Source organism: Grammomys surdaster, unplaced genomic scaffold, assembly GCF_004785775.1.
Source record: "Grammomys surdaster isolate TR1022 unplaced genomic scaffold, NIH_TR_1.0 271, whole genome shotgun sequence".
NCBI lineage: Eukaryota > Metazoa > Chordata > Mammalia > Rodentia > Muridae > Grammomys > Grammomys surdaster.
In genome coordinates, this window is record NW_021604712.1 from 3,970 (window position 1) to 31,478 (window position 27,509).

At 43.6% G+C, this 27,509-nt stretch overlaps 1 protein-coding gene across 3 annotated transcripts in view; it reads right to left on the reverse strand.

Annotated features, from left to right (window-relative positions):
• Nucleotides 1-335: 335 nt before the first annotated feature.
• The window catches only part of Akap13 (A-kinase anchoring protein 13), a 285,672-nt gene continuing 258,498 nt past the window's right edge, over nt 336-27,509 (reverse strand). For all 3 annotated transcript variants that reach the window (XM_028776648.1, XM_028776646.1, XM_028776647.1), the window contains 18 exons: nt 26,773-26,908; nt 25,284-25,396; nt 24,560-24,712; nt 23,626-23,876; nt 21,944-22,069; nt 21,714-21,831; nt 20,384-20,632; nt 14,997-15,073; nt 14,336-14,517; nt 14,112-14,194; nt 12,246-12,440; nt 11,147-11,308; nt 10,361-10,431; nt 9,860-9,904; nt 7,021-7,071; nt 5,804-6,253; nt 4,258-4,588; nt 336-3,252 (listed from right to left, as the gene is read on the reverse strand). In XM_028776648.1, the coding sequence (XP_028632481.1) occupies nt 3,203-3,252; nt 4,258-4,588; nt 5,804-6,253; nt 7,021-7,071; nt 9,860-9,904; nt 10,361-10,431; nt 11,147-11,308; nt 12,246-12,440; nt 14,112-14,194; nt 14,336-14,517; nt 14,997-15,073; nt 20,384-20,632; nt 21,714-21,831; nt 21,944-22,069; nt 23,626-23,876; nt 24,560-24,712; nt 25,284-25,396; nt 26,773-26,908 (2,843 nt within the window). In that variant the 3' untranslated portion in view covers nt 336-3,202. The remainder of the gene's footprint in view (nt 3,253-4,257; nt 4,589-5,803; nt 6,254-7,020; nt 7,072-9,859; nt 9,905-10,360; nt 10,432-11,146; nt 11,309-12,245; nt 12,441-14,111; nt 14,195-14,335; nt 14,518-14,996; nt 15,074-20,383; nt 20,633-21,713; nt 21,832-21,943; nt 22,070-23,625; nt 23,877-24,559; nt 24,713-25,283; nt 25,397-26,772; nt 26,909-27,509) is intronic.

Below are 27,509 nucleotides of genomic sequence, written 5' to 3' on the forward strand. Positions count from 1 at the left end.
GTGAGGTCACAAGAGCCTCAGGGACAGAAGGAGATATTTCAAACTTGTATGGAGAGGACCCTGGGAAAGCTCTGGCCTATGGGCCAAGGTTGTGTCCTTTACTAATGCTGTGCATACAAATGTTACCCTGCAGGGTTCAACACATCCCTGCATACTGGTGCTATGAGGGAGGCTGTGAAGAACCAGTGTGGGGGTGGGTGGGACTAGCAATGGGCAGCGCTAGTGGTAGAACCCTCAAAAGACTCAGTTCGTACCTTTCAGAAAAAAAAAAAAATCAATCACGGTGAGATCTTCTTCCCTGCAGGTGACTTCCGTAAGAGTGGGGAGGTGGGGTATACAGACATACATGTCTTTATTTTAACCCTCTCCATCTTCTAAGAAAAAAGTTAACAGATTTGATTGTCTCAAAGATGAAGCCAGCTGATGAGAGGTCATTTAAAGTGCACATGTCACCCAGATGGGATGACAACTACTGAGATGATTATAATCTCTGAGAGAAGATACAATCTTCCAGAAAGTTCACTAGATTCCACAAGGCTCGGCTCAATTTCCGCCTGTCCCACAAAGCAATGATTTCTTTAGCTTGATATAAAAATCATGATTTCTCAGTATGGGGAACAAGACAGGACACAATCCTGGTTGCTAGGAGACCACCCTTCTCATATTAGAGAATCCACAGAAGACTCAGCCACAGCAATCTTCAGGGACCTAAGCAAGTGCAGAAGCAGCAGTTCCCCAAGCGTGACAGACTTCTGAGGGGCCAGGCAGTGCAGGCAGGTCAAACAGTTCTTGGCAAATGGTTCTCTTCCTGAAGGAAGTTGGGCAGCTTAGGATACTTTTGATTTTAACTTCTCCCAATTGTCACTGGCCACTGTTTGGGGGAATGTGGGTAGAAGTCAAATTGGTTTTTTAAAACAACCAAAGCAACCCAAATACAACACAGCTGGTTGGGTCAGAGGGCAGGGGTTGGTTGGTAGGGGGGTGGGGGTGGGGGTTGGGGGTGTGGGGACAGGAATGAAGCTTCCAGGGGTGGACAGTGGCTCACTGTGTGTCAGAGTGAACCTGGAGGCGGTCACTGGCTTCCCTCTGCACAGGGAGGAGGGTAGGGCTTGGTCTGACTTTCTGTCAAGTCTAGGTGGGAGTCAGGCTCTTTCCCTCAAGCAGAAGTACTTTGCTGTGGAAGTGCAGTCTCCCTGAGGGGGGTGTTCAGAGACAGGGACAAGGAGGGCCTGCCAAACCCTGTGGATCTGAGGCATGCCAGGCTCTGCTGTGACAGCTGGAGAGGTCAAAGCTGGACTGGGAGAAGGAAGCAACTAACTTCTTGCTGTTAAAGTTGAGGGAAGTACATTATAGTTTTAGTAGGGAAAAAAACCCAAACCAAACCAAAACAAAATATAACCAAGGAAACGAACAAACAAACAAACAAACAAAACCCCCAGAATTTAAAGAGCCAAACCAATCTTGTCAAAAAGAGGCAAAAGTAGCAAATGGGGCAACTTTAAAAATCTCTAAAAAAGAACAAATGTTCCTTATGAAAAAATGGGCCTGGGACAGAAGGGGACAGCTCCCATGGGCCTGAAACAGAAGGGGACAGCACCCATCTCAACCCCAGTCTTCCTGGGACCTTCAAGCACTTGGACAGACACTTCATTTTCTGTACTCAAAAGATGGTTTAAACTGTTGGGCCAGTACTGGTTCATTTTCAAAATAAAACAAAGAAAAACACAAACACAAAATAAATAAAGCAAATTTAGGCTAAAAAATTTAAATCAGAACTCTTTCAAGTAAACTGAAAGACAAACATCTGTTCCTGCAAGACCAGCTTGCAGGTCATCAACAAGCACCAAGTTACAGGTTTGTTTTCTGCACAATGGTTCAAAGCCCTGTGCTTCTGAGGGCAAAAGCAGGAACGGAAGGCCATGCGTGAAGCACAGGCCCCAGAGCGCCCCTCATGGGGACTATGTGAGCCTTAGAGGGTACATTACCAATGAACTGTCCTGCACACATGAGCTGGTGAAGGCCTCAAGCATGCACAGATCAATGCATGGAGTCGGAGGGTGAGAAGAGAGACAGGCAGCACTTGACAGCTTCAAGGGTAAGAGCGCAACCAAGCAAACTGCATCTGAAAACCATATGTGAGGAGGACGTGTGACTGAGGCGCTTGCACGCAGCCATGCTTAAGGGCCAGCTCCCCTCTCTGTATTGGCACAACCACCAGAAAGACTTAACTCCTGTACAGGAACCTACTTCTCACCAGTAATCCCAGAGAAGCCTCAGGGTACGTGTTAGTCAGGCAGCTGGTGGCTGGGAGCATTAACAGGGTGTATGCTTTCCCACAAGGACCAGTAACAAATGGAAAGTGTCATACTGGGGACAGTGGTGAGGAGTCCTCTCTACTTCCTCCGTGCCCAGAGCATGGAGACAGGCATCTAGGACAGGCAGTATGTTTCTTCCTGATTTGAATACGAAGTGAGAGAGTTCAGCCTAGAGTCCGGAGACAGACAGTGCAGACCATGTTTTTTGGTTCGCATCAGGCCTCTTGTTGGTTGCACAAGCATTTGTTGTTCTTCCTAAATGAAATGAGGTGTACATACAGAGAGGGGTGCTGTGTGCACAAGGGCCATTTCAAGGGACCCAATCTCACAGGCCCACAGGGTGAAATACTGAGTATCCAGAGAGCAGCACCTAGCCAGTCACGTGCTTGCTCTTGGGCTAAGCATCCTGATGTTTGAGAAGAACTGTGTGCACAGCTGTGTACTCCATGTGTACACAAAGATGGCCACTGTACACACAGTCTGCACTATCTGCCCCTTGATTCTGGTTCTTTTTCCCCAAAATGCAAGGCAGCGTTTCAGACCTCATTTGGAAAAAACCCTCTGAGCCTTTAGGGAATCATGACACGTCTCAAACTATTACCTACTTCTAGGGTCACGACTTTCAGTGTAATACCCTGAGTAAGGCCAGGCCCACCCAAGCCCTGGGCAGTCAGGGGTCAGAGCTGAAGTAGAGTCTGAGTGTCTGTTCCTGCCACCCAGGTGCTGCTCCTTCTTGTCCAGGACCTGGGGTAGCTCAGGAGGACTGGACGCTGAGGGGCAGTGGGCGTCCAGTGTAAGAGACTTCTGCACAGGGGCAGCAGGAGAGCCCTGGTGGCTCCACTGTCAAGTCAGGGTTAGAAGGCGGCTGCCCTGGCAGAGGAGATGGGTCAACAGAAGATCTCTTCACTCTCTGCTGGTACTTCCGAAGCAGGGCCATCTGCAACCGTGAAACCAAGAATGAGAACATGGCCCTTTCGAGGTCACTTCCTATGTTTTTATGTTGTGACAGGCAACTGAGGTTCATGGCACATACCGTGCAGAGTTTACAATGTGATAAACTTTCACACAGCACTACTGTTCATGTTTGTAACTGGGCCTAAGAAACAGAAATCTCCCACACAGAAGCGAACGTTCAGTCTTATTTTGAAGGCACAGCACAGGATCCAGGACAATGTGAAATACAAGCAGGAAGGCGTTATGAGCTCCCTTAGAGAAGCTCTCAGCTCCAGTCTCTAACTTCCCCTGGGAAAGGAGCATAAGCTCTGCCTTACACACCCTAAGGTTCAACACCCAATCTCGCTGCTGTTATTGGTTACTAGAGTAAGCCTAGCAAGGCAGAGAAGGCTGGAATGACTTCAGGTAGGTGAGTTTGTTCCCCGGCTGAGAGAATGCTTGAGAAATGAGACCTGCACTCTACACGCAGAGGCCCATCCTGCATGTATGTACCTACACCAGGTTCAACCCATAGTGGTCAGAAGAGGGCCTCAGCTCCCCTGGAACGTGAGTTACAAGTGGACGTGAGCTGCTGTGTGGATGTGGGGAGCTGGCCCTCAGCTTTCTGTAAGGGCAGTGACTCTAACCTCAGGTGTCTCTCCAACCCTGCACAGCACTGTTTATGGTTTTCATGTGTCTCTATGTGCATGGACGCCAGAGGCTTACTGGTATTTTGGAGACAGGGTCTCTCGCTGACCATGGAGCTCACCAATGTGACTACACTAGCTGTGCGTGAGCTGAGGGATCCTCTGGCCTCTGTCACCCACTTCTGGAGACAGAATTTAGGTCCTCATGTTTGAATGGCAAGCACTTTACCAAACGGGTCATCTCTGCAGTCCCCGAACAAGTACTCTTGGCAAGTGGGCTTGGTGGGCAGCAGCCAGCTTGACTGTTGTACACCTGAACTGTGGTTTTTTTTCCAGCCCATCACCACCCACTGACAACTCACCACCAGGCTGAGCACGGCTTCCTTTGCTCTTCTTTTTTTTCTCCTTCTTTTCCTTTGGCTTAGATAACCCAAAGAGTCGGGTGGAAGTGGAGGTGCTGGATGGGGCCTGGCTCTGCCCCTCTGGAACTTTTGTTTGGCTGGCTGAGCTCAGTATATGGAAAGGCCCCTTATCTTTCTGTGTCCGAGAGATGCTGTTCCTTTTAGGAGACACTGAGAGTTCTGAGTCCAGTGAGCCTGATTTGGTTATAGAAGGTGCAGACGGCGAGGAGAACTCATCCGGATTGGGCAAGAAGGATGGGATCCGCATCACTCTGCCATGTTTATTTGAAACCTGCACAGGTTCAAGAGAAGGCATTTAAACCAGAAGCCACATTCTAAGGAACTGACTATAATCAGGACTTCTCGTAACTTCTATCTAAGGACACATTAAACCACTACCTCTAATACTGACACCACTCATACTTTTGATGGGATACCTTAGGAAAGAACTCCCACACCCTGAAGAAACAGCATGGCTGCTCATTTCAGGGCACAGGGACTATGAACCTGACCCGGCTAGAGGGTCAGGAGAAGTGTGTCATCCTCTCTGTGTTCTCTGTTGCCTGAGACCCACCCCTCCCCTGTCAAAGTCCTGCTGATTTTACACTAGGATTGAGTGGATCCAGCCTTCTGCTGGTAAATGCAACAGAGCCACTTGCTGCTCCCAGCTAAGTGTTTGAGAGGCTCTTCTGAAAACATACTTTCCCTGAGTCTGGGAGACATCACTTCAGTTTTCTTTCAGAGTCCAAGGTCAACTAAAGGGCAGTTTTAAAAGACAGGGAGACTTGCACACTCAAGTTATCTATCTGTTTCCAGGGTCCATGTTCCAGGGCAGAGGCAGTGTAGTAAATAACAGAAAGTCTTCCAGAACAAGGAGCAGCTACACAGGAAAGAGAGCATGCAACAGCATCAAACCAAACCAGGCACTATACAGAGTGCAGGTGACTGGAGTTCCTTGCCCAAGATATCATCTGTGTACAAGAGTGGTGACTATCTTCTATCACTGGCTGGACCCTTCCATCTATCACTGAGCCCCGCTGACTCTCCAAACATCTTGTAGCAGAGCTAACCACTGCTGACTCCTGACGGCAGCCATGTAGGTCCTAAGGGCTCCTTTATCCTTGCTATGCTTCCTATTTGTAGCGACACATGCCTGACTTACCATGTGCTATATATATAGGGCAAGGCCACGCTCTCACATATGCTGAGGCTACTTTGACTCAGGCTGGTGGCTGATCAAAGTGCTCGATAGCATGAGGGACCATCAACTTCTCTGTGCTATACTCCCAACATATCTGGCACCCTCTTCAATCTCCTGAAGTGATATTCCCTTTCTCCCCATGTTCAGGGTAATGCAACGCTGCTGTCGAACAGGAATCTCTCTTCCGTTCACTTTCATGTGGTTCTTAGGGAAGGATGCCTATAATCATCCTCAGTCACTTCCTGGTCTTCACACTAGGAAGCCCTTTCCTCCCTGTCTGGTTTCCTGGCATAGGCTCTTGGTTACCTGGCAAAGGTCCTGATCCATCTGCCTCTGGCTGAGCCGCTCTGCGTCCCTCTTCAATTGTTCCTGTTCTCTTTCCAGCTGTTTCTGGGCAGCCCGTAGCCTCTCTAGATCACACTGGTAAGTGCCCTTCTTCTGCTGGAGCTCTTCACGGTCCCTCTCTAGGTCCTGCTGCCTACAGCGGACTGTCTCTTCCCGCTCGGCCAGCTTGGCCTCTCGGTCTCGAAGCTCCTGCTCACGGGCCTCCCACTCACGCTCACGTCGGCGCTTTTCCTCTAGGTGCTGTGCCTGCTGCTTTTGCAGGTTGGCCAGGTCCTGTCGCTGCTTCTCCAGGCTCCGCTGCTTCTCCTGCTCGATGAGAGAGCTGGGACGGGATGCACTCCTTGTGAGTGCCTTCTCTGTCAGCACCAGCTTCTGGTCCTCAATGTAGCTGTCTTGCTGCAGCACAACACCCTGTCATGGCAGAGGGAACAGTTATGAAACTCAGGTCCAGGGGGACAGCCACCTGCAGGGATCCTTCCCGCTCCGCACTCTATGAGTACTGGGACAGAGTGACCCTCCTCTTATGTTTTAAGGGTTTGGTCTTTGTCATAATGTGCTCCAGGGAAACTTCAGCAGTTCTCAAATAGTGTCAAAGGTATGAGAATTTTGTCAAGCCTGGTTACTCTATAAGCTAAAATATACAATTCAGTTTATTTTGTGTGTGCAAGCATGCATGTGCCAAAGGGAGCATGTGGAGGTCAGAGGACAACCTGGGGGAGTCACCTCTCTCCTTCTACCATGTGGATCTTGAGGACTGAGCTGAGGTTGTCAAGGCAGGTACCTGCTGAACCATCTCACTAGCCACGGGCATACATTTTCTGAAATTCTTGATGTTACTTTGGGGTGGGATCAGTGTGTGTGTTGTGTAGGAAGGAGAAGGTAGGAAGGAGACAGGTAAACTCTTCAAGAAAGAAAGGGAACCGAATGAGGCCAGTCCCTGGGAAGTATGGAAGAGTATACCAGAGAGGAATAAGGAAAGGTTTCTAAGGTGAGACAGCCTCTGGGGAAGGAAGGCCTCACATGCTGTAAGGTCTTCATGTCCTTAACTGGACTCCAATCTTCTCTGGCTTATTTACCAACACATAACTTACAAACCCGAGAAACTGAGGTCAACAAACTCTCTGGACTATGTTCTCCAAACAAGCGAGTGTACACATAAAGACGGCACACACACGTACCTGAAGCATGCTAAGGAGTTCGTGGAGGTGAACAATGCTCTGGACAACCTGCTAGCAAAGGAAGAAACATTCATTTCAGTGTTGCTGAATGTCAGAATCTACCACATCACATGGTTATAACATCTTTAGAATATAAAAGGCGGTACATTTTAATGAAATCTTGGAAAACTGAAAGAAACTGAGAGAGTAACAGTACAAGCAGCCAAGATTGCAGATATGCATGTGTGCATGCGTGTATTCACCTATTAAAAGGCACTATGCAAAGCTTCCACTTTATAGAATGATTGACATAAAAATATTATATATACCTCAACGATTAAAGAGAGATCCCTTAAAATTTATATTAAGTTTATGAATGATCAAAGCCAAAAGGAAACATATTCAATTAACTTCTCTAAGAAAACCATCATTTCTGGAAAACTTAAGTTAGCAACCTTGGCTCATACATGAACTGAACCAAAATACAATGCATTCCATTTAAATGACAAGTTGGAGGGTTGGAGAGAAGGCTCTTTGGGTCAGAGCACTGGCTGTTCTTCCAGAGGACCTGGATTCCATTCCAACCACCCACATGGCAGCTCACAACTTAACTCCAGTTTCAAGGGATACACTGCCCTCTTCAGGCCTCTGTAGGCACTACATGCAAGTAGTTCACAAACTTCCATGTAGGGGAAGCATCCACATACATACAGTAAACTAATAAAAAGGGGGGCTGGAGAGATAACTCGGTTGTTAAGAGCACTGACTGCTCTTCCAAATGTCCTGAGTTTAATTCCCAGCAACACATGGTGGCTCACAATCATCTGTAATGGGATCTGATGCCCTCTTCTGGTGTGTCTGAAGACAGCTACAGTGTACTCACGTACATAAACTAAATCAATAATAATAATTAAAAACCTGACAAAATTATAAAAAAAAAGAAAAAAGAGCTAGGAGAAAATAAAAGAAAAAAGTAAGAAATATGATAGAAACATAAATTATGAATTTATAAAAGAAATACAAATAATTCAGAAACATGATAGAAAAACAAATTATCAATACAAATAGCCAATTCCATAAAACATTAAAATGTATTCAGAGGCTAGAAGTCTAGCTCAATGGTTGAAGCTCTGGCTTCAATCCACATTGCACATATATACACATGGACAAATCAAGAAATGTTATTTGAAATGATCAAACCAACAAAATGCCAATATAAGGATGGTAGCTCTCAATGCCGGACAGAGAAATGAGGACAGAGGTGCCTGGCTGTGTACGCTACCCCCTTTCAAGCAGTAATAAGGCATCGTGAGAGCCGAAGAGCTGTGTAACAAACACAACGTGCAAAGAAGAGTAGAGAAGGGATTACACAAAGAGTCAACTCTAGGAGCCAACAGAAGTAATTAAATGTGCCTGTTCCTCAGCAGGCATTGTGCTACTGGTCTTGGGAAAATGACACTGGTGCAAGGTCACACACATGACCATGTGATGGCCGAGAATCGCAGAAGCAGTTGCTGCTCTTCAGTGATGGGTTTTGCTTACATTTACATGATTAATGTTATTAGTCTTTACATTTTTCTTTTTATAATACTGAAGCTTAACGAGAAACCTTTCTTATCGATCACACTGAATCCTGACAGAAGGCACAGAAGCCAGCCTGCAGCTGGCTGTCTCAGGGTGAAAGCTAGCCACACGATTTCCCACCAGCCTTCCTCACTAAGTACAGAGGACCTTGACAAATGGGCAAAATCAGCTGACAGCTAATTTCAAGAGACAGATACAGAGAGCTGCAGCCTACAGGGCCAGGCCCAGCTTGTATCAGGGCACTTCTTCAGCAAACTCCTCTAGAAACAAACATAAAACAACAACCTCTGGATCTTTTGCAGGGAGCATAGGGAGGAGGAAGTAGTTTACAATTTCAAAACAGAACTCCCAGGGGTTGAAGATAATATAATAAATACAACAATAAGGAAGAATGAAAGGAAAGAAACAGCCTTGAGAAACACCCTAAAAAGGCATGGGCTCAACTGTGCAGAACACACAAATGCAAGGCTCAGTATGAGCAGGGAGACAGCAGTGACCCTGAAACTGATTCCAAGAGCCTCAGGGGTGGGGCTTAGTGACAGCAGGCAGGCAAGAAGCAGCACACAGCATACCCCAGGGTCTGATTCCCCACCAGGAGGACACCAGGCTCCCTTGCAGAAAAAGAAGGATTCCAAGAGGCAAACTCAGCTAGGATAAAAAATTACTAAGGAGAATTCGTTTAAAGTTTTTAACTCTCATATCCTAGACTTGTGGCTCCTGGGATCTTCATATTACAGGAAAAGCTGCTACAAATTCTTCCCAGTGAGCACATAGTGATGCCATGGGGCTCCCCAGCTCTTGTATAGACAAAGTTGGACAAAAGCAAAAGGCATCATAAGAAAAGTCTTCTTTCTCTTTCAGTGGTGGCACACACCTTTAATCCCAGTACTTAGGAGGCAGAGGAGGGCAGATCTCTGAGGTCAGCCTGGCCTACATAGTGAACTCCACAACAACCAGAGCTACATAATGACACTCTGCCTCAATAAAACCAAACCAAATCAACCAACCAAAAAAATCAACCACCACCACCACACCACCACCACCACCACCACCACCACCACCAACACCACCAAAGTAAAATAGAAGAGTGACTCAGAGAATTCTTTATTCACAGTATAGAATACTCTGGAAAAACATTAGGACAGAGGCTTAAGGAAAGTGAAGAGAATGGACAATTATACTCTCAGTTATATATTTTATAGTCACAAGATAGTTGTAACAGGAAAAAAATATTCTTAATCCAATAAATATTCTAAGTAGCTCATAGAATCCTTACCTCACTGTTTCTTTTAAGCATAAATACCAGGTTAGCATTTCCACCCTATAAAATAACAATAAAAATGCATTTAAAAAATGAAAATTTTGATGTTAAAACTAAACTCGATGTAACTTTGAAAAGTCACATTGTACTTCTGGCTTTCTTTCTTTTCTACCATGGCATCCTCATAGAGGGTATGAAGAGAAGTTGAACAAGTGTTTACTAAAAAAGCCACTGGAATAGGATCGAGAGGGGTTGGGGTCCAACCAGGCCGTTTAATGAAACTGGTCCTGCCAAGGCAGAGTGGAATGGGTCTGTAAAAAGGACAGGTGGCCCAAAGTGCCAATAATGTGGGCCTATCAACTATATGGTTTGTCTAAGAATGTGCTTTCCCTAGAAAACAGAATTCCATTACAATTGACAAGCCCAGTATCTGAGGCAGATCATGGGAAAAAGGCAATGAACTGAAAGGAGGTGCCACAGGTTCACGGGCCTGAGTGTTCTCTAGAAAAATCTTACCCTTTTCAGACCACTATCCGACTCTGTTCTCCTAAGGTCTTGGCCGTCATCACCCTCTTCTTTCTCACCTCCTAAACAAAAACAACAACAATAAAACCCAAACAGGTATGTTTAAAGTTGTAGGATAGGTGAGCCAAGAAAACAATATAGTTTAGGCGTATTTACAGTTCCGAATACTATTAGTATTGAAAATAAAAAAAGGCCAGGAAGCCACTCAGTGGTATTAGGCCATTATTCACAGCTTCACTAGTGGAGAAGCAAGAAAATTAAATCCAAAACAAAGCAGGAAGCACAGCTTAGCAACCTTATTTGATGCTTGGAGCCAGAAGGGTCAGAATGTAAAGATTTCTGAACACATGTAATAATGAAACATGTGGAAGATGGGACTTAGGTCCAGACACAAAGTTACTGACTGACTCATACAAACTTTCACATACAGAGCCCAGAGATGGCAGTATACAGTATTTTGAGCATGCTGTGTCCTTATTGGAACTTTTCAAGTATGGAGTGGAGTTCCCAACCGTGACATGTCAGCAAGTTTTGAACTCTGAAGCAATTTGGACTTCAACTTTTCAGATTAGAGATGCTCAAGGCCTCTGGCTAGAGTTAGCTTAGCTGAGGGACAACAACAACAGGAAGCTTATGGTCCCAGATGAACATGATTCTGACAGGCATTCGTGACTGTTTAAGACTCTCCTGAAGATACTTATTAATGAAGGGACAGACGAGATGGAGCTACCAGAATCCAGGTCACTGTGAACTGCAAAGGAATAATGGATGGTTTACCTTTGGAAGCATTCATCTGATGACAGTCAAATCCTCCAAAGGTCTCTGCTCTCCGGGGCAAAGAAATGGGCCCAGCCACGACTTCCTGCTCAACAGGGCTGCTGATAGACTGTCCAAGTGTGCCACCAAGGCTTCCACTCACCAAACCCTGAAGGATTTCCACTGGAAAAAAGCAAACAAAACACTCAGCCGGGTATCTATCTTTCTTCCATTAAGAGGGAACGATATTATGGCAACATGTGATGTATACAGCCTGGATCAGAAAATCCCAAAGAATGGGAGGGACATCATGCATTTTTAGATGGGCTCTACTGGAAACAGAGGGACAAATTTCATCTTTCTACCTTGGGCCTGAAACATCTGTGAGGGAACAGGAAGGCACAGTAATTTACTGGGAGTAGTATGGTTTCTGGAGTGGTTTCAAGGTAGTTGAAAGGACTGAAAAAGTGAACCAATTTGAGAACAGCAAGTAAAACTAGCTGATTTTGCTCCTCTGAGAGCAGGTAGACTTCAGGGGTAGAACACCCTAAGTGTCGGGATCTTCCAGTGCAACCATTAACTGTTAACTTGAGATCTTCCCTCTGGCAGGGCTGGTGGAGAGGACACTGAAGCTAGAGAGCCACAGAACAGGAACAACAGGGGTAGATGAGAAAGGAGGTCCAGAGGAAGTCAGAGGCATGAAGCCTGAACATGCATCAAAGTTTAAATAAGGTATTAAAAACAATAAAATATAATAGAAAAATAGATGTGAGAAACTCTTTTTTTTTTTTCTTTTTTTCGTTTTTGGTTTTTTGAGACAGGGTTTCTTTGTGTAGCCCTGGCTGTCCTGGAACTCACTCTGTAGACCAGGCTGGCCTTGAACTCAGAAATCCGCCTGCCTCTGCCTCCCAAGTGCTGGGACTAAAGGGGTGCGGAACCACTGCCCGGCTCACATTTTATTTCTTATCTTGTGTAGTGGTTTAAGGGATAACGTTTACTTGACAATTTACTACACTGATACTGGAAAGTTTTTTGTACTGGTGCTTTATTTATTAACAGTAGAAAGTGGCAGGGGACATTAGTGTGCACATAGGAGGGGCCGATGCTGTGTGTAAAGTACCTTCACTTATTGCACTTTTCATTAGCGGTCCTCCTTTGAGAGCCTCCTCTGTGTTGGAGCGGAAGAGTACTCTTGGGCTGTGCGTTGGGGAGCAGTCCTCGGGCAAGGGAGTGCTGCACTCAGTCATGTCCCGGAAAATCATCTCCTTCTCTTCCAGCAAGAGGAGGATCTGCTGGTCCTTCTGCTGAAGCTGTTCTGCAGGACAAATGGAGAAATCACCAAACTTGTCTGGAGTTGTGGCTCACAAGAGGACCAAGAGATGAGCACCACCTTGTGGTGGTTAAGGGAAGGGCAGCGACAGGAGGTGCTTTCCATCCTGAGCACAGGACTGCCCCTGTACTTGGTGAAGCTGCCCTGGGTTCTGTTGTGTGAACCAGCATCATTTCTGATGGAACTGCTCTGCATTTTGTCTGTGCTCCCTTCCTGTTTCTCTCTTTACCACACTCTGATGTGGGTGCCACGTTCCTGCAACCGCCTTAATTACAGAACCTAGAGAATTACTCATTTTAGGTCTTTTCCTGCACGGATATTTATTCCCTCTTTCTGAAACATTCCACTTGTGCTGTCCTGAGGATATCTGTTTCTTCCACAGGGCATTTTATGGGTCCTCAATCTGTGATGGAATGGCCCAGCTGGACTGCCTCTGTACCCTACATGCTTTCCTCCTGGGGCTCACACTCTGTCAACTGCCTCCTGTATGCCGATAATCCCAGCAAGCACCCTTAAACCTGCTTTATTTTGTGAACGTCAGGCCACTGTGTCAACTATCATTTGAGTATCTCAACCAAGGGGGTACTATCAGGATAGCAGAAATGAATCTTTTCAGCAGATGCAACATACTTTATATGACCCACCAGACCAATCTGTGGCCTGTCACTCATTTATATACTATTTGAGTAGTAGTTCCATCTAGCCAACTGCACAACAAATGTTAAGGAAGATTTTATCGTTTTCATCCTAATTACAGGCTACTAGACTTGACATAATGGAGGTTTGAAGTTAACCATCTTTTCTCCTCTTCTATCCTTCAGTGTAACAGAATTGTGTTATGAAACTGTTCACTGAACTTCTGGCCTTATTTCTACCCAAAGAAGCTTTACAAAAGTCCACTAATATACAGTAATGACAAGAAGACTACCAAGCCTGTTGAATGAGAGGGAGTATAATAGCAGTACTCTAGAGGTGAGGATGGAAGGTCCAGAGTTCAAGGCCAGCCAGGATGACACATGGAGACTTGTCTCACAACAAACAGAGAACAGACTGGGCTAAGACTCCGGCTCTGTCATTAAGCACACACACACACTTAGCCCTGGGATGTTTGGCCTTTGAAGGCTTCAACTGTGTCATCTACACAATGGGAGGCAGACAAGACTGCACAAAACACTAGTGGGTAACTGAACAGTCCTCCAACAGTGGGTCCCTTGTCTCTGAACCATCTCACAAGTCATCTGTGAGTATAACAGCTAAGAAGGCCAGGGAATGCAAAGAGTAGAACGGACTAGAGAACTCCCAAATAGCTTTCTCATTTTAATTTTAGCCATGACTATATGAAATATACCCAATTCTCTATGACAAGGAAGGGATAAACAAAGTCACCTGTGTCCAAAGCACAAACACCTTCACAGGGCTGGACTGATTGTGTGTGTGTGTGTTTTGCTTGCCTGTATGTCTGTACCTCACATCCACATCTGCTGGTCAGAGATGCTAGAAGAAGATATCATATCCCCCAGAGTTGGAGTTACAGACAGTTGTGAATAGCCAGTGAGTGCTTGGAATTGAATCCAGATCCTCTGCAAGTGCAACCACGGAGGCATCTCTCAGAACCACTAGACTATTCTTATTGCTGTTCCATTTCCAACATTTTACCTTTTAACTCCCGAGCTTTGGTATCCAACAGTTTCTTTTCTTCTTCATTCTCACTGGGAATCCCTTCATCTTCATCTCTGTTCCTGACATAACCGAAATAAAGCAGAATGAAATAAACAAACAAATGAACAAGATGCCTACAACATCAGTTACGTGGTACTGCATGTCTTCAGGAAGTTACATGGAGGTACGAGGAGAGTGGAAAAGGCTGGTGTCTCACTTACAGGGAGTTGATTGTATCCTGAATGATTTGAATCCAGCTATTGCGCTCCTCTCTGGAGCTTGCATGGACCTCCACCATCTCTGGATCTTTCACCCCCATACTGATGAGGAACAGGCCTTTCTCCTCATGGGCCACTTCTCTTACAATCAGCTTCTTTAAGGAGATCACTGTTGATTTATGGTCCTGGACAGAGCAGGGAGGCAAATATAAGACATTCATATAGTACACTCACTCTTGAGGATACTCTGACTTAATGTAAGATAAATAAAATCACTTTAACCCTCCTCCATAAACTCCCCCAGTTTCCAGATTTCATCATTCTATTCAATTTTGTACAAGCTGTTTTCTGTATTATGAATCTAGAGACACATTCCACAAATGGATTTCTATTGTGGCCCAATCATCAAGTGTTCAGAGCATTCAAAGATTATGAAGAAGCATAAAAATAACTTTGCAGTGGAAAGGAGTAATAACAAAAACATGACAGGGGCATATAAGAAACTATTCAGAGGAGTCATCTGTCATGAGTCATGTGGTATTCAGTGGCCAGGTAAGTCACAGCCATATGACAGACATAATGTTTCGAGCTGGTTACACTTACACCCAACCTAGCTGGTCTGAATATGACATTTCAAACAGAAGAAATTAAGAATTCAGCTTACCAATGATGCAAACACGTATTTCTGGTCTTTTTCTTGAAGGAAAACTAAAATGTCAGTGAGTAGAACTGCTTGAACCTCTGCAAAGTAGAAGTGGGACAGAGAAAGACAAGCTTTTCATAAAATCAGATTCAGCGATCATCTTCCCCCAATGGTCTGCAACGCTGCAGGATTCAGAGCTGCTCACTAGGATTTAGAGGTGTTTTATTCTATTTTTAACGTCTTTGAACTTATTTTGTTATCTGTAATGAACTATATCATCTAGCATTTTACAAATCTTCAGAGAATTGTTGTTCACCCATAAGTATAATAGTAGCATTAAATACAGTGAAACCCCAGCTATCTCTGTTGGAAACATAAGGAGAGAATATAAATTTCAGATAAAAAATGGACAATAATATAAATTCCTTTATGATATTGGTGCATGGAGAAATGAGAAACTCACACTTTGTAAATCGATGTGTCATCTGTAGCTTCACCTTTCTGTGATGTTTTAAGGGACATTACTTGACCCATAGAACAGAAGATTCAAATATACAAAGTAACTAGCAGATCAAATACCTGCTTTTATCCTAGAGGCATTTGTAGGCACTTCATAAGCCTTATCTCAGAAAAGGTTAAGTGATCAGTCCTGAAAAGATTATATATATATATTTATATTTTTTTGTTTTGTTTTGTTTTGTTTTTTCAAGACAGGGTTTCTCTGTGTAGCCCTGGCTGTCCTGGAACTCACTCTGTAGACCAGGCTAGCCTTGAACTCTCGAACTCAGAAATCCGCCGGCCTCTGCCTCCCAAGTGCTGGGATTAAAGGCGTGCGCCACCACTGCCCGGCGAAAAGATATATCTTGAATTGCATTTGTGTGTGTGTTCCAGAAATTGACTTTTTGAGTATTTTCCTCTGTCACTCTTTTTACCTTATTTTAAAAACAGGTTTCTTTTACTGAGTCTGGCTGGGACTTGTCATTTTTGGCTGGACAAGCTAGTCAGTGAGTTTGGGGGAATCTTCTTGTCTCTAACTGATGCCCTTTTCACCCAGGTAATAGGTATGCATCACTGTATCTGTCTTTTTATGTCAGTTCTAGAAATCTGATTCAGGCCTTCATACATGCACAGAAAGCCATTCAAAAGGTGACTGCCCAACTAAGCCATTACTCTGTACTACAAAGCTTTAAGTATAAAATACTTTTAAGAATAAAGGTGAGGAGTTGGAGACACGGCTCAGCGGTTAAGAGCACTGACTGCCCTTTCATATGTCCTGAATTCAATTCTCAGCAACCACACAGTGACTCACAACCATCTGTAATGGGAACAGATGCCCTCTTCTGGTGTGTCTAAAGACAGCTACAGTGTACTCATATACATAAAAGAAATAATTCTTAAAAAAAAAGAATAAAGGTGATCTTCAACCTATGATAAATACAGCAAGCAACCTTTACCAACATACTCCATGAAATATTCTTTTGTCTTCTCCACTCTTCTCTAGGGTGGGAGATGAAACCCTGGGTTCTGTGCATGCTAGGAAAGCACTTTACCTGAGAGCTAAATCCACAGCTCACAATTTGTAATCTTTTCCAATTTCTCATTATATTAATGGGAAAGAGCAGCCAGGAAACTGCCCAGAAGTAATATGTAGCAATACTTAAGTATGATAAAGCAGAGTCTTTCTCATACCCCTTAGACAACAAGACTATTGGGCTCACATTCATAAAAACCATTCAGTCCCCAGCACTGCATAAAATAGTGTGTTAGTATATACTTGTAATCCTAATACTTGGGGGCATTCAAGATGACCTGCAACTGAGTTTGTGACTAGCCTGGGATACCTAAGATTCTCTTACCTGCTACCCCTCACAAACCGGCCAGAGACATTTCAAAGCCAAAGATGAAGACTCCCCGCCCCAACATCCCATCACATCTCAGTCAGCTTTAACCTGACACAGCCTAAAGCTGTCTGAGAGGAAAGCCTCTACTGAGGATTTGCCTAGGTCAAGGAGGCCTTGTGGCTATGTCTGTGGGGGAATGTTTTGATCATTAATTTCCATGGGAGGCCTCAGTCCTGTAGGTAGTGCCATTTTCTGGATGATTCTAGGCTGTGTAACAAAGCTAGCTAAGCAAGAGCTAATGAGCAAAACAAAATGAATCAACACCCAGCATTTCTCATGGTTCTTGCTTAAGTTCCTCTCCTGGAAGTGTAAGCAAAATAAACTCTTTCTTCCCTATTAAGTTGCTTTTAAGAAAGTGTGTTTATAATCACATCAACAGAAAGAAAATCAGAGCCAGGTGGTGATGGTGCATGCCTTTAATCCCAGCACTTGGGAGGCAGAGACAGGTGGATTTCAGAGTTCGAGGCCAGCCTGGTCTACAGATCTACAGAGTGAGTTCCAGGACAGCCAGGGCTATACGGAGAAACCTTGTCTCAAAAAACCAAAGAAAAAGAAAAAAAAAAGAAGAAAAAAGAAAAAAAGAAAAAAGAAAGAAAATCAGAACACTTGCACATACATACATACATATAGCAGACTGTTGTAGCTTTGTAGGTAGAAGTGAGTTCAGCTTCTACAGCTGGTAGTCAGTTCTCTTCCATTCCATTAAAACAAAACCATGAGTGGAACAAAATAGTGTAATGAGGGAGGTAAGGAAGATAAAATACTATGTTTTCTCTCATATGAAGAACTAAATTTAATTATTTGTAATATATGACTTGAAATCTGAAGGAGGATGATCTGGGGATGGGACCAGCAGGAGGCCGTGGTGGACTAAACAACCATGTATGTGTATTTAAAGTATTATAATGAAACCCACTGTTTCATATGCTAAGAAAATTAAGGAATATTCAGGGCAAAATAATCCTTGTTTTGTCTGAACTATTATGGTCAAACTAAGTTGAGTATAAACTGCAGAATGTTAAACATGACACACAAATCGTGGTGGTGGAGGCGGTGGTGGTGCATACTTTCAATCTCAGCACTCAGGAGGCAGAGTCAGGTGGGTCTCTAAGTTTGAGGGCTGAGTGAGTTCCAGGACAGACAGTGCTATATAAGGAAACCCTGTTTTGAAAAATCAACCAACCAACCAACCAACCAACAAACAAACAAGGCCACAAAGCCAGCAACAGGCTGGTGTGCAGTACAGTGGTGTCTAACATTCAAGTAGATCCAGGTTCTGCCACCATCCCTATTCCTGGAACGGAACAAAACAACCCAACATCTCTAATTGGATCCTGGAACTTAAAAAAAAAAAACCAAAAAACAAACAAACAAAAAACCAAAAAAACCTTATGATGTGAGTAGCACTCTAGGCATACAGAGGGACGTTATCCTTTACTCCCTCAAGGAAAACGCACATCTAGCCAGCTGGTGAGAACTACCAGGCTGACCCTTTCCGTTTTTCCCTCTGGAAAGTGGAGCCAATGGTTCCTTGGGAAACAGAGGGGTGATTTATGCAGCCCATCATCCCTTCTTCAACCACTAGAATTTGCTACAACACAACACAGCAAACAGGAGCTAAGATGTGTACATTTTCAGACTAGACAACAGTAATTATCTGTACACTATCATTAGTTTTGACAAGTTTTTTTTTAAAATAATTCATATATTTGCCAAAACTAAGTTTTAAAAGCATAAGTTTTCAACTTTGTTGGATCCTGAGGTTTATGTGATCAGTGTTATGGATCAGAGAACAATCCCACCCCTTCAACAGGGTGTTCGATACAGTACTGGCTGTTCTTAGCACAAGTTCATTATTGGGATGTGAAAATGACTAAGCAGCAAACCGTTCTTCCAGTGCAGGCATTTCTAGGCAGAAACTTACTGTTCTGCTATTGGTCTGACCACAGCTTTCTTCCAACAGCTGGAACCTATTTATTTTTATTTTGAGAATAAACTGCCATGTAAAGGAGAAGTATAAAGTTTGGCTTTATACTAGCAGCTCTAGCAAATTTAGGTCCTAGGGAGAAGGACTACCAGCCTGCTTGCAAGACTGCCTCAAAGTGGTGGTGTGGAAAGGGGTTTGGGCTAGTGCCCTCAGACCACCACAGAACAGCAGCTTAATTCAGGCTCATCACAGGATATCTGAAACACTGTTGACTAGTGGCGAGGGACACTTTAAAAATTACCCACGTTCTTTTCCCCACTGCTCTGCAGGCATTGGTGGGTGCTTTCTAAAGTATCTCCACAGTTCCAATGCCTTTGTGACTTCCAATGTACTCTATACTACCCACAGTTATGTTGAAAAAACAAAACAAAACAAAAAAACAAAAAAGCAAACAAACAAAAAACTAAACAGGTAACATTGAACTCATCCCTTTCTATGTGAAACCCTTTCATTGTGAGCCTATTCCATGGCCCACAACCAGCAAGAGCATCAAGTGCCAACTCCTGAGCGTTGGCAGCTGATCCCAGCAGTTTCTTGTGTTTCTTATCTCCTATCGCTCTCTGAAGTCTGTCTGGGAGCCCTGAAGATGTGACTTTCTCTGGATTCCCAAGCCCTCCCAACTCCATGCTTTCCAACCTCTGGTATTATCTTTCTCTTCCTTCGTCAAGCCTTACCTCTGCTGCTGTTCCTCCTTCCTCTCACTCTAGCACCCACCACACTTGAGAACAAGTGCCTCTTTCTTGCATGTCAGAAGCCAGCTGCCTGGCAGGGACTTCTGTCCTATGTCCTAAGCATGTTAAAGCTATGTAAGGACAACTGCGTGACAGCAGACATCTATCAGCACCATCGCTTCCCTGAGACAGGGAGGAAATATTCCTTCTGATACTCGAGTGCTATTGGGACAACAGAGCGACTGAGGCCTGCTGGGATCCTCAGCTCACTGAGCCCAGGACTGCAGCAGGAACACCTGTAGCTGTTGGGAAGTTAGAGCTCACATAGGCAGGATGCCTATTCATGAAGGGTTTAATAAAACTGACAACTTTCATAAACATAAAATGTACTGATGAATTAAAAAAAATACCCTCCCAACTTCCTTAAATTATTATAGGTGACCAATGAAAAGTGAGAACTCATAAAAACAAATGAGAAACCTCCAATGATCTATTTTGCTTTAGAGAAAAATGAAAGACATGGATATCATAAAGTGCTAATGAGCCTAGTTAAAGTAAGCTACTCTTGCCTTTCTCTAAAGGCTCAGAAGGTCTTTGGACGTGATGAATTCTCAACCTCACAGAGACTCATTGTCCCTGACTCAGAAAATTCTGCCACTGACCCTCCTAATCCCATAATGGCCACTCAGCACCCCTCTGGGGAATATGTCTTCCCCAACAGCCTGCTTCCTGTTGTCACCCTTTGTGGTGTCTGGACATGGGTCTTTAGGAAGAAACCTGGTGGTGTAGTCCAGAACAGTCTGGATGTTTCCCGTTCTCCTGGGTGCACAGACATGGACACAGCCTTACCTTTCAGCCTTCCTGTTGTGCTCTTCAGAAACACACTCCCGTCACGCACCAGCTTCTTCCGTCTCAGGTCCTCCTTGGCGAACATCTGCCCACTCTTCATTCTCATGATCGACTTGCTATCCGTCTTTGTGTAAATCTCACCGAGACGCACTTTCTTCTCGTAACTTGCCACTTTGCGGTCCACGGCTCCAATCACATCCTTCACCAGACTCAAGGACTGAGTGAGGTCTTCCTGTTCCACTTCATTGTCTTGGGAGAGAAGACCAATTCTACTTTAATGGCCCCTTATGCACAGAGTAGAAGGGGAGGAGTCTGCACCATTGCATTCCCTTTGCTGTTTATTACCCTTTCACACTGGAACCAACATGCCAAGTCACATGCCTGCCTTACCTGCTACAAAAGGGTGTTAGATGTTCTCAATGCTATGGATGACTGATATGCAATTATATGCTCCAAAATAAAAGGAACCGATGTTTTAGGGAGAGAGAGCAGTAGAGGTGAATAACTACCCTCCGTTATATTTCTACCTACTCTTTACTGCTACTGCCTTGTAACCTTTAAATGTAACTGATGTAACTGCCTAGGAGAAATGACTATATACAGATTAGATGAGACAGAGTATCAATTTTAGCACTTGTGGGAAGAAATGGTAGGAACTGTTGACCAAATCCAACTTCACCAGAACTAGTGCTCAGGACACTTAACATTTTAACAGAACCAACACACAGTCCCTCCTTGGTATTATCTATTACCCCAATTGTAGTGATTTCACATTATAATCTGGTATTTCAGGAAGTGAGTCCAGGGCCTTGTGCATGTCCAGGAAGCACTCTAGCATCCAGCACTCAGCTGTGCCGCCGCCGGCTGGTTCTCAGGGTTTGCCTCCTCGATACTGGGTCTCACTGACTGTCCAAGTTGCACTGGAATCTGCTCTAAATCTTACCAGGCCCTACACTTGCAGTTTTGTTTCCCTATAATCTCAGCCTGTGGGAGGCTGAGCAGGAGTACCCTTGAGACTAGACTGTGCTATACAGTAAAACATGTTCTAAAAAAAAAAACTAAAAATGGCAATGAAATAAAAAGGCATGAAAAGATAAACTACAGATGCCGGGTTTGGTGTCTTACAACTGTAATTTCAGCACTTTTGGGGGTCCTTCAAAGGAAGGACTGCTGTGAATTTGGGCCAGAGTGAGAATCTGTGCCCACAAAGAAACAAACAAACAATCACTGACATAAATATAGGCATTCCGGTAGGTCTGCTAGAGTGTGATAGAGTTCTGCTATAATGGTTTCCAGAACTGTCTAGATCTGAGTTTACAAGGAGACTTACCTTTGGTACATTGCAGTATCCTTTGGAATAAAACTGGGTACTTGGTGATCCTCTGAGTTACAAGTAATATGCACTCTGGAATTCCCAGCCTTCTTACTACTGAACTGCTCATCTTCTTCTGCAAGGGAGAGAATAAACTGTTAGTCACTGAGTAAGGATGGGGGCTCTAGCCAAAATGGCGTGCTTATGCTCTTGACCATGATGGGGACACTTTCGTCTCAGGTCAGTACCTTCACAAAGGCTTGGAAACGCTTATCCTTGGTGTAGAGGTCTTTGAAATAGTTGACAGACTGGTTGTGCTGTCCACAGAACTTGCCATATGTCTTCTTTAAGCGTTCTGCATTCTCACCTGAGAACTGCCCGAGAAAGAACAGGAGTTACACCACAATTCTGGGTATCATTCTGTAGAAAGTTTCCAGTCTCCTTGTAAAAACCAAGAGCGTTTCCCTACACCCCTCTCCCCCAACCTCATGTACACACACACCATCACCGTGATTAAATGGCAAACAGTCTGGTACTTTTAAACACTGGGATCTCAAGAGACTTGCAATTTCTCATGTAGGTTTCTTCCCTCACAGTGGAGAGGCAGAAGTAGAATTATTATCACAAGGCAAGTGCCCTAAAAGGCTGTGTCCAATTGTATCGTGCAGAACAAATGAGTACCACAGGTCTGAAGCTTCAGTCTATCATTAACAATCTTACTACGGGTGTGTACAAGTACTAGGAACTACACACAATAATACAAGTCAAGATACCTATGCAGTCCTGAAGGCAGAAAGAAACAGACTATGTTGGAGAAGATGGTTCTTCATTTGTAGGGCCTCATAGTAGGTTAACTGTTGAACAAGACTATTCAATCTGCATTTGCCAAATGCAAATATCTCACATGGAACAGACATTTATTTGCATCATGACTATTTTTACAGATTTCTTTAAGGTAGAAATCTATGTAATATTCAGCTGTACAGTTCTACCCCTGACATTTAATAGGCAGCAAATCCTTTTAGAATGAATATACTAATAAAATTATCAAATGAGGACTATGGACTGAAGGATACTAGAGAACAGGATTTCTAGTTCTCAGCCAAACCTGTAATCCCAGTTTCTTGGGAGGTTGAGACAACCTCAGAATAAAAGCAAACACGGGGCTGGTGATGTAGCTCAGTGCTGGGGTACTGATCTACCATGTATGAGAATCCCTTGGTTCAATCCCTGGTACTGCCCCAGCCCAATTCACTTCTCATTTGGCTGTTCCAGGAATTATGCCTCTGCATCTACATAGCACTGATTTGGTGAGGGACAGAGAAAGATCTAGTCACATGTATGTGATATTCTTATCTGTTAATGTGGACTAGCGACATTTCCTTTTCTGAAGACATCTTAAAAATAAACATCAAAGGCTGCATTGATATGATATACATTGAAAAATAAAGCAATACTTTTTTTGTTGAGTTTCTTTGAAGCTGGACTAAAATCAAATCACTTTCTGAAAAAGGTAACACACTTTATAAAGTGTTTCAAATAGCATATTGATCAGTTGCTTAAGCTTCAGGTGGTCTGAAGACAGACGAGATCCTTTTCAGATTATCCACAGGGAAAGCTGAGGACTTCTAACAAATATCCTTTTATTTCTGAAATAGTACTGTTTCTGATGATTGTATGGCATTGAAGAAAGACAAACCTTTTACTACATACTTCATTATGTATGCACTTAACTTTCTAAAAAGTAGTATAAGCACAGAAACCATGTTTTCTTTATTTTACAGAAAAGAAAATTGAGGGTTTGCTTAACTCAATTTGCTAAGTCTAAAAGAAAAACAGTAGAGCTGAGATACGAGTAGGGATCCAGAATTACAAAGCTTCTCTGCTACCCGTCAGCATGAGAAGAACCCAAGACCTTCCCGCTGCTCACCTGACCGACAAGCACATCCCCTATCCTCTTGATGAGAAAGTTCTTTTCACTTTTATCCACCAGAGACTCCTTCTTCCGCTCAAGGATTCTCTGAAAGAACTGGCTGTGGATGCTGATCAGTTCATCCAAACAGGGGAACAGCTTCTCCACCATCTGCTGCTCAAAGAGCAGATCTGTCATCATGCCCCGGCTGTACACATCACTCATGATCTTGAGTGTGCGGATGTGATGTAACTCTGTCTGCATCAACTCTACGAGAAGAGAGATGAAGGGTCTTTCAGAGATCACAAGCTAAGCTCATAAGGTTAGCTTAGTGTCCAACGGAAACGTTGAAGCTGAGCAAACAATTGTCTTCCCCAAGCTGGTCTATCACTGTTCTGCTATTGACCTAACCTGACCTCATCATCTGATGATAGACCATTGAATTTGGACAGTCTTTTTATGGTTTTCAAGCAAGTGTTCATTAGACTCCATTCCCTTCATTTACTGTGTTCCTGCTTCCTAGTAACAACTGCTATCTCACCTTTCCAGTGTAGCTCAAGAACTGAGTTTTGTTTTGTTTTGTTTTTTTTTTTTAAAGAAAACAGCTCTTTTTGGGACTGCTGTATAACCAAGGATATATATAATAAACAAACTACTGACTGGAATGAGAGAGGAGCAGAATGGGGCTCCATAGGGCAAACGGACACAAGGACATGAGCTGTATCATGTCTCCACACCTCAGTGCTTTTAATGAAAACCTCTATGATGCTGCATATGGAAAATTTATTTTCCATAGGCCAACAATCAGCAATTAAACATGCTGGAAAGTGCAACTCCTTTTCAAGTTCTCTCCCTGCAATAGAGAATGGTTTCTCTGCCTCTCGATAACCCTCACTGGCATACAAGCTGGATAGTGTAGACCAAATACAGGCAAACCAATGAAGCATCTCACCGTAAATCACTTCCTGCCGCTTGACCACATCTTTCTTCTGCTGTTTAAGGAACCTGCTGTCCACTGTCCGGCTCCATGACTCTGCTTCTAGCTGTTTAGAATCGCTTTCAAAATCTCCCATCAGCTGTCCTTCATTCATGTCTGTACCTACTCCTCAAAATACAAACAAACAAACAAAAAACCAACCTCAGGATCTTGAGTTTCTGATCTCTAAAATTCTGGATTTTCCTCTAGGTGATACATGAGTTCATAAGACCAACTCTGTATTAGTGTAGAAGATCCTCAAAGAGAATACACCTCATACTAGACAGGACCAGTGTCAAGTTAGGAATGATAAATATCAGGTCAATCAAACAAGGCTGAAACAGTTCCTTTGTGAAGTTGAGACTTGAAGTCCTGCTGTCTTTACAAGCGGCAACATTTATCTGAGTAGGCTCACAATTGTACAGACACAGAACAGACCTGAATGTGTATAGAGTCTAGGGGAAGAAAAGCGTCTGCACTAGAGTGCGTCTACATTAGTATCAGGGTTTCCTTCAATGGACAGCCAACAATAGGACAGGTGTGACTGCCAATGCATATGCTGGGTGTGATGCTTTACAGGCAATTTAGAGACTCTTGTTGGGGTGGGGGAGAGCAGGCACTGTTATTTTGTAACAGTATGCTAGGAGATACACTGAATCTTTATAGACATTTAGTAATAAGGGACAAAGTTTCCTCTTACCCTCATCAGTAAGGGATTCTGTTGACTCATTGACCTTGCAGATTTTATTCAGTGAGTCTGTTGAATGAGACAGAAATTTCCAGGTGTTTGACATGTTCTCATCATTGCCAACTCTAAAGACAAAAAGAAAGATACACTGTCAAATAAGTTCTGATAAACTGGCACACATTCTTATGTGAATCTCTAAAAAACTCTAAAATGACAGTTAGCTGTAGGTTCTATAACTCAAGACAAATTACTCAGGTTCAGAGCAAAATGAAGAATTATTAAAAAGTTTAGAATCATTGCAAACCCAACCTTAGCACAACTTTTAAGGCTCAAAAGGTACAGGGGATCCAATACCCTTTTCTAGCCTCCACAGGCACCAGACATGCACATGGTGCATAGACATGGTTTGTGGGCAAAAGACCCATAGAAATATTACATAATTACTTTTCTCCCCTTTTAAAAACACAAACAAACACACTTTTCTTAAAAATTGGAGTACTAGGGCTGGTGAGATGGCTCAGCAGTTAAGAGCACTGACTGCTCTTCCAGGCATCCTGAGTTCAATTCCCAGAAACCAGATTGTGGCTCACAACCATCTGTAATGGGATCTGATGCCCTCTTCTGGTGTGTCTGAAGACAGCTTCAGTGTACTCACATACATAAAATAAATAAATAATTCTTTAAAAAAATTGGAATAAATGATATTCTTTGTCTTTTCTCAACTCATAAGCTATCACAGTACCAAGTAAATGTTTGTTCTATGACACATCAGCAAGTGTAAAACTCTGTTTTAAAGTCACAGTGTCAATGAGTTTTGACAACACCACAACTTCGAAAAGAAGACTTTTACAGATCATGAAAATAGAGGCAAAGAAGACTGTTTGAAATGTTTGTTTTGAGGAGACTTCAGCTAACATAGAGGTGTCACAGCACAAACAAAAGCAGACTTTGCATTCAGTCTGAATCAGAAGATATTTAAGAGTTGTCAAGTACTACATTTTTTGATGACACATACTTGATGAATGGGGGCACTTTAGCCTAAACAGCAAACGGCATCCCAATCTGCCCTTTGCTAATAACCTGACAGCCAATGCTGAACATGGCCTCTGCAATGTTTGAAGAGGCTAGAAATGAAACTCAATGCAAATGAGCGAAAAGGAACCTAATTAGAGCTGATAGCCCAGAATTCACAACCATGATAAATTGACTTCAGAGTTAGGGACAGACAGCAGATTTAAAAAGAAGTACATCCAGGCTCATCTCATCTGAATACTACAAAAGTGTGACGTCTCAGGATCTCCCTCCCTCTCCCTTTCCCTCTCCTCCCTCCCTCTCTCCCTCCCTCTCCCTCTCCTCCCTCCCTCTCTCCCTCCCTCTCCCTCTCCTCTCCCTCTCCTCCCTCCCTCTCCCTCCCCCTTCCCCCCCTCCCCCGGGTCAAATGAAGTGATTACTATGTTCTTGTCATCCAGATGTCAATGATGAACTCTTTAAACCCACTTACCCGGTGATGTTTTGTATGGAGACACTTTTAGAGAGGGAGACACTCTGCTGAGACCGTCTGTTAGTAAACATTGGTACAGCAGTGGCCTCATCAGCCAAGAGGACTGCAGACCTAGGGCGCTCCTTGGGCTGTGAAGCTGCAAGGGAAGAGAGGATATTAACTGAAGCATCACCTTTCCAAGCCCCAGAATCCTAGAGCTGACTTATCTCAGAGAAGCCACAAAGACATAAAATGCTTTAAGTGCATTAGCTCTTTCTGTGTAGCCTTGGCTGTCCGTGAACTCAGAGATCCCTCCAAGTGCTGGGATTAAAAGCACAGGCCACCACTTAGGTTGAAGCTCTGGAAACTCTTCCTCTGGAAGAGCGGCAAGTGCTCCTAATCACTGAGTTATCTCCTCAGCCTCTGTTCATTATTTGAAAGCAGGCACTTTGATCAACGTCTTGAGTTTATGGATAGAGAGAAATTAATACCTGTTTAATATCATACAGTTATTGATTCTCATGATTTTCCTTAACATGATCAAAGAAGAAAGTGGAGCTCTATTCTAAAATGACTATAGTGGCAATGTGAACACTAAATTATTTTTCCTTGGTAAATGAGCTCCTGTCACAGATATAAGTTTTTGTATATGTTTATCCCTGGGAGGGTCAAGGGCTAAGGGAAAGAAGATATGGGGACTTGTATAATTTTTACAACACTCTAGGATACCTTTAATAAATAATAACACAATAATTAAT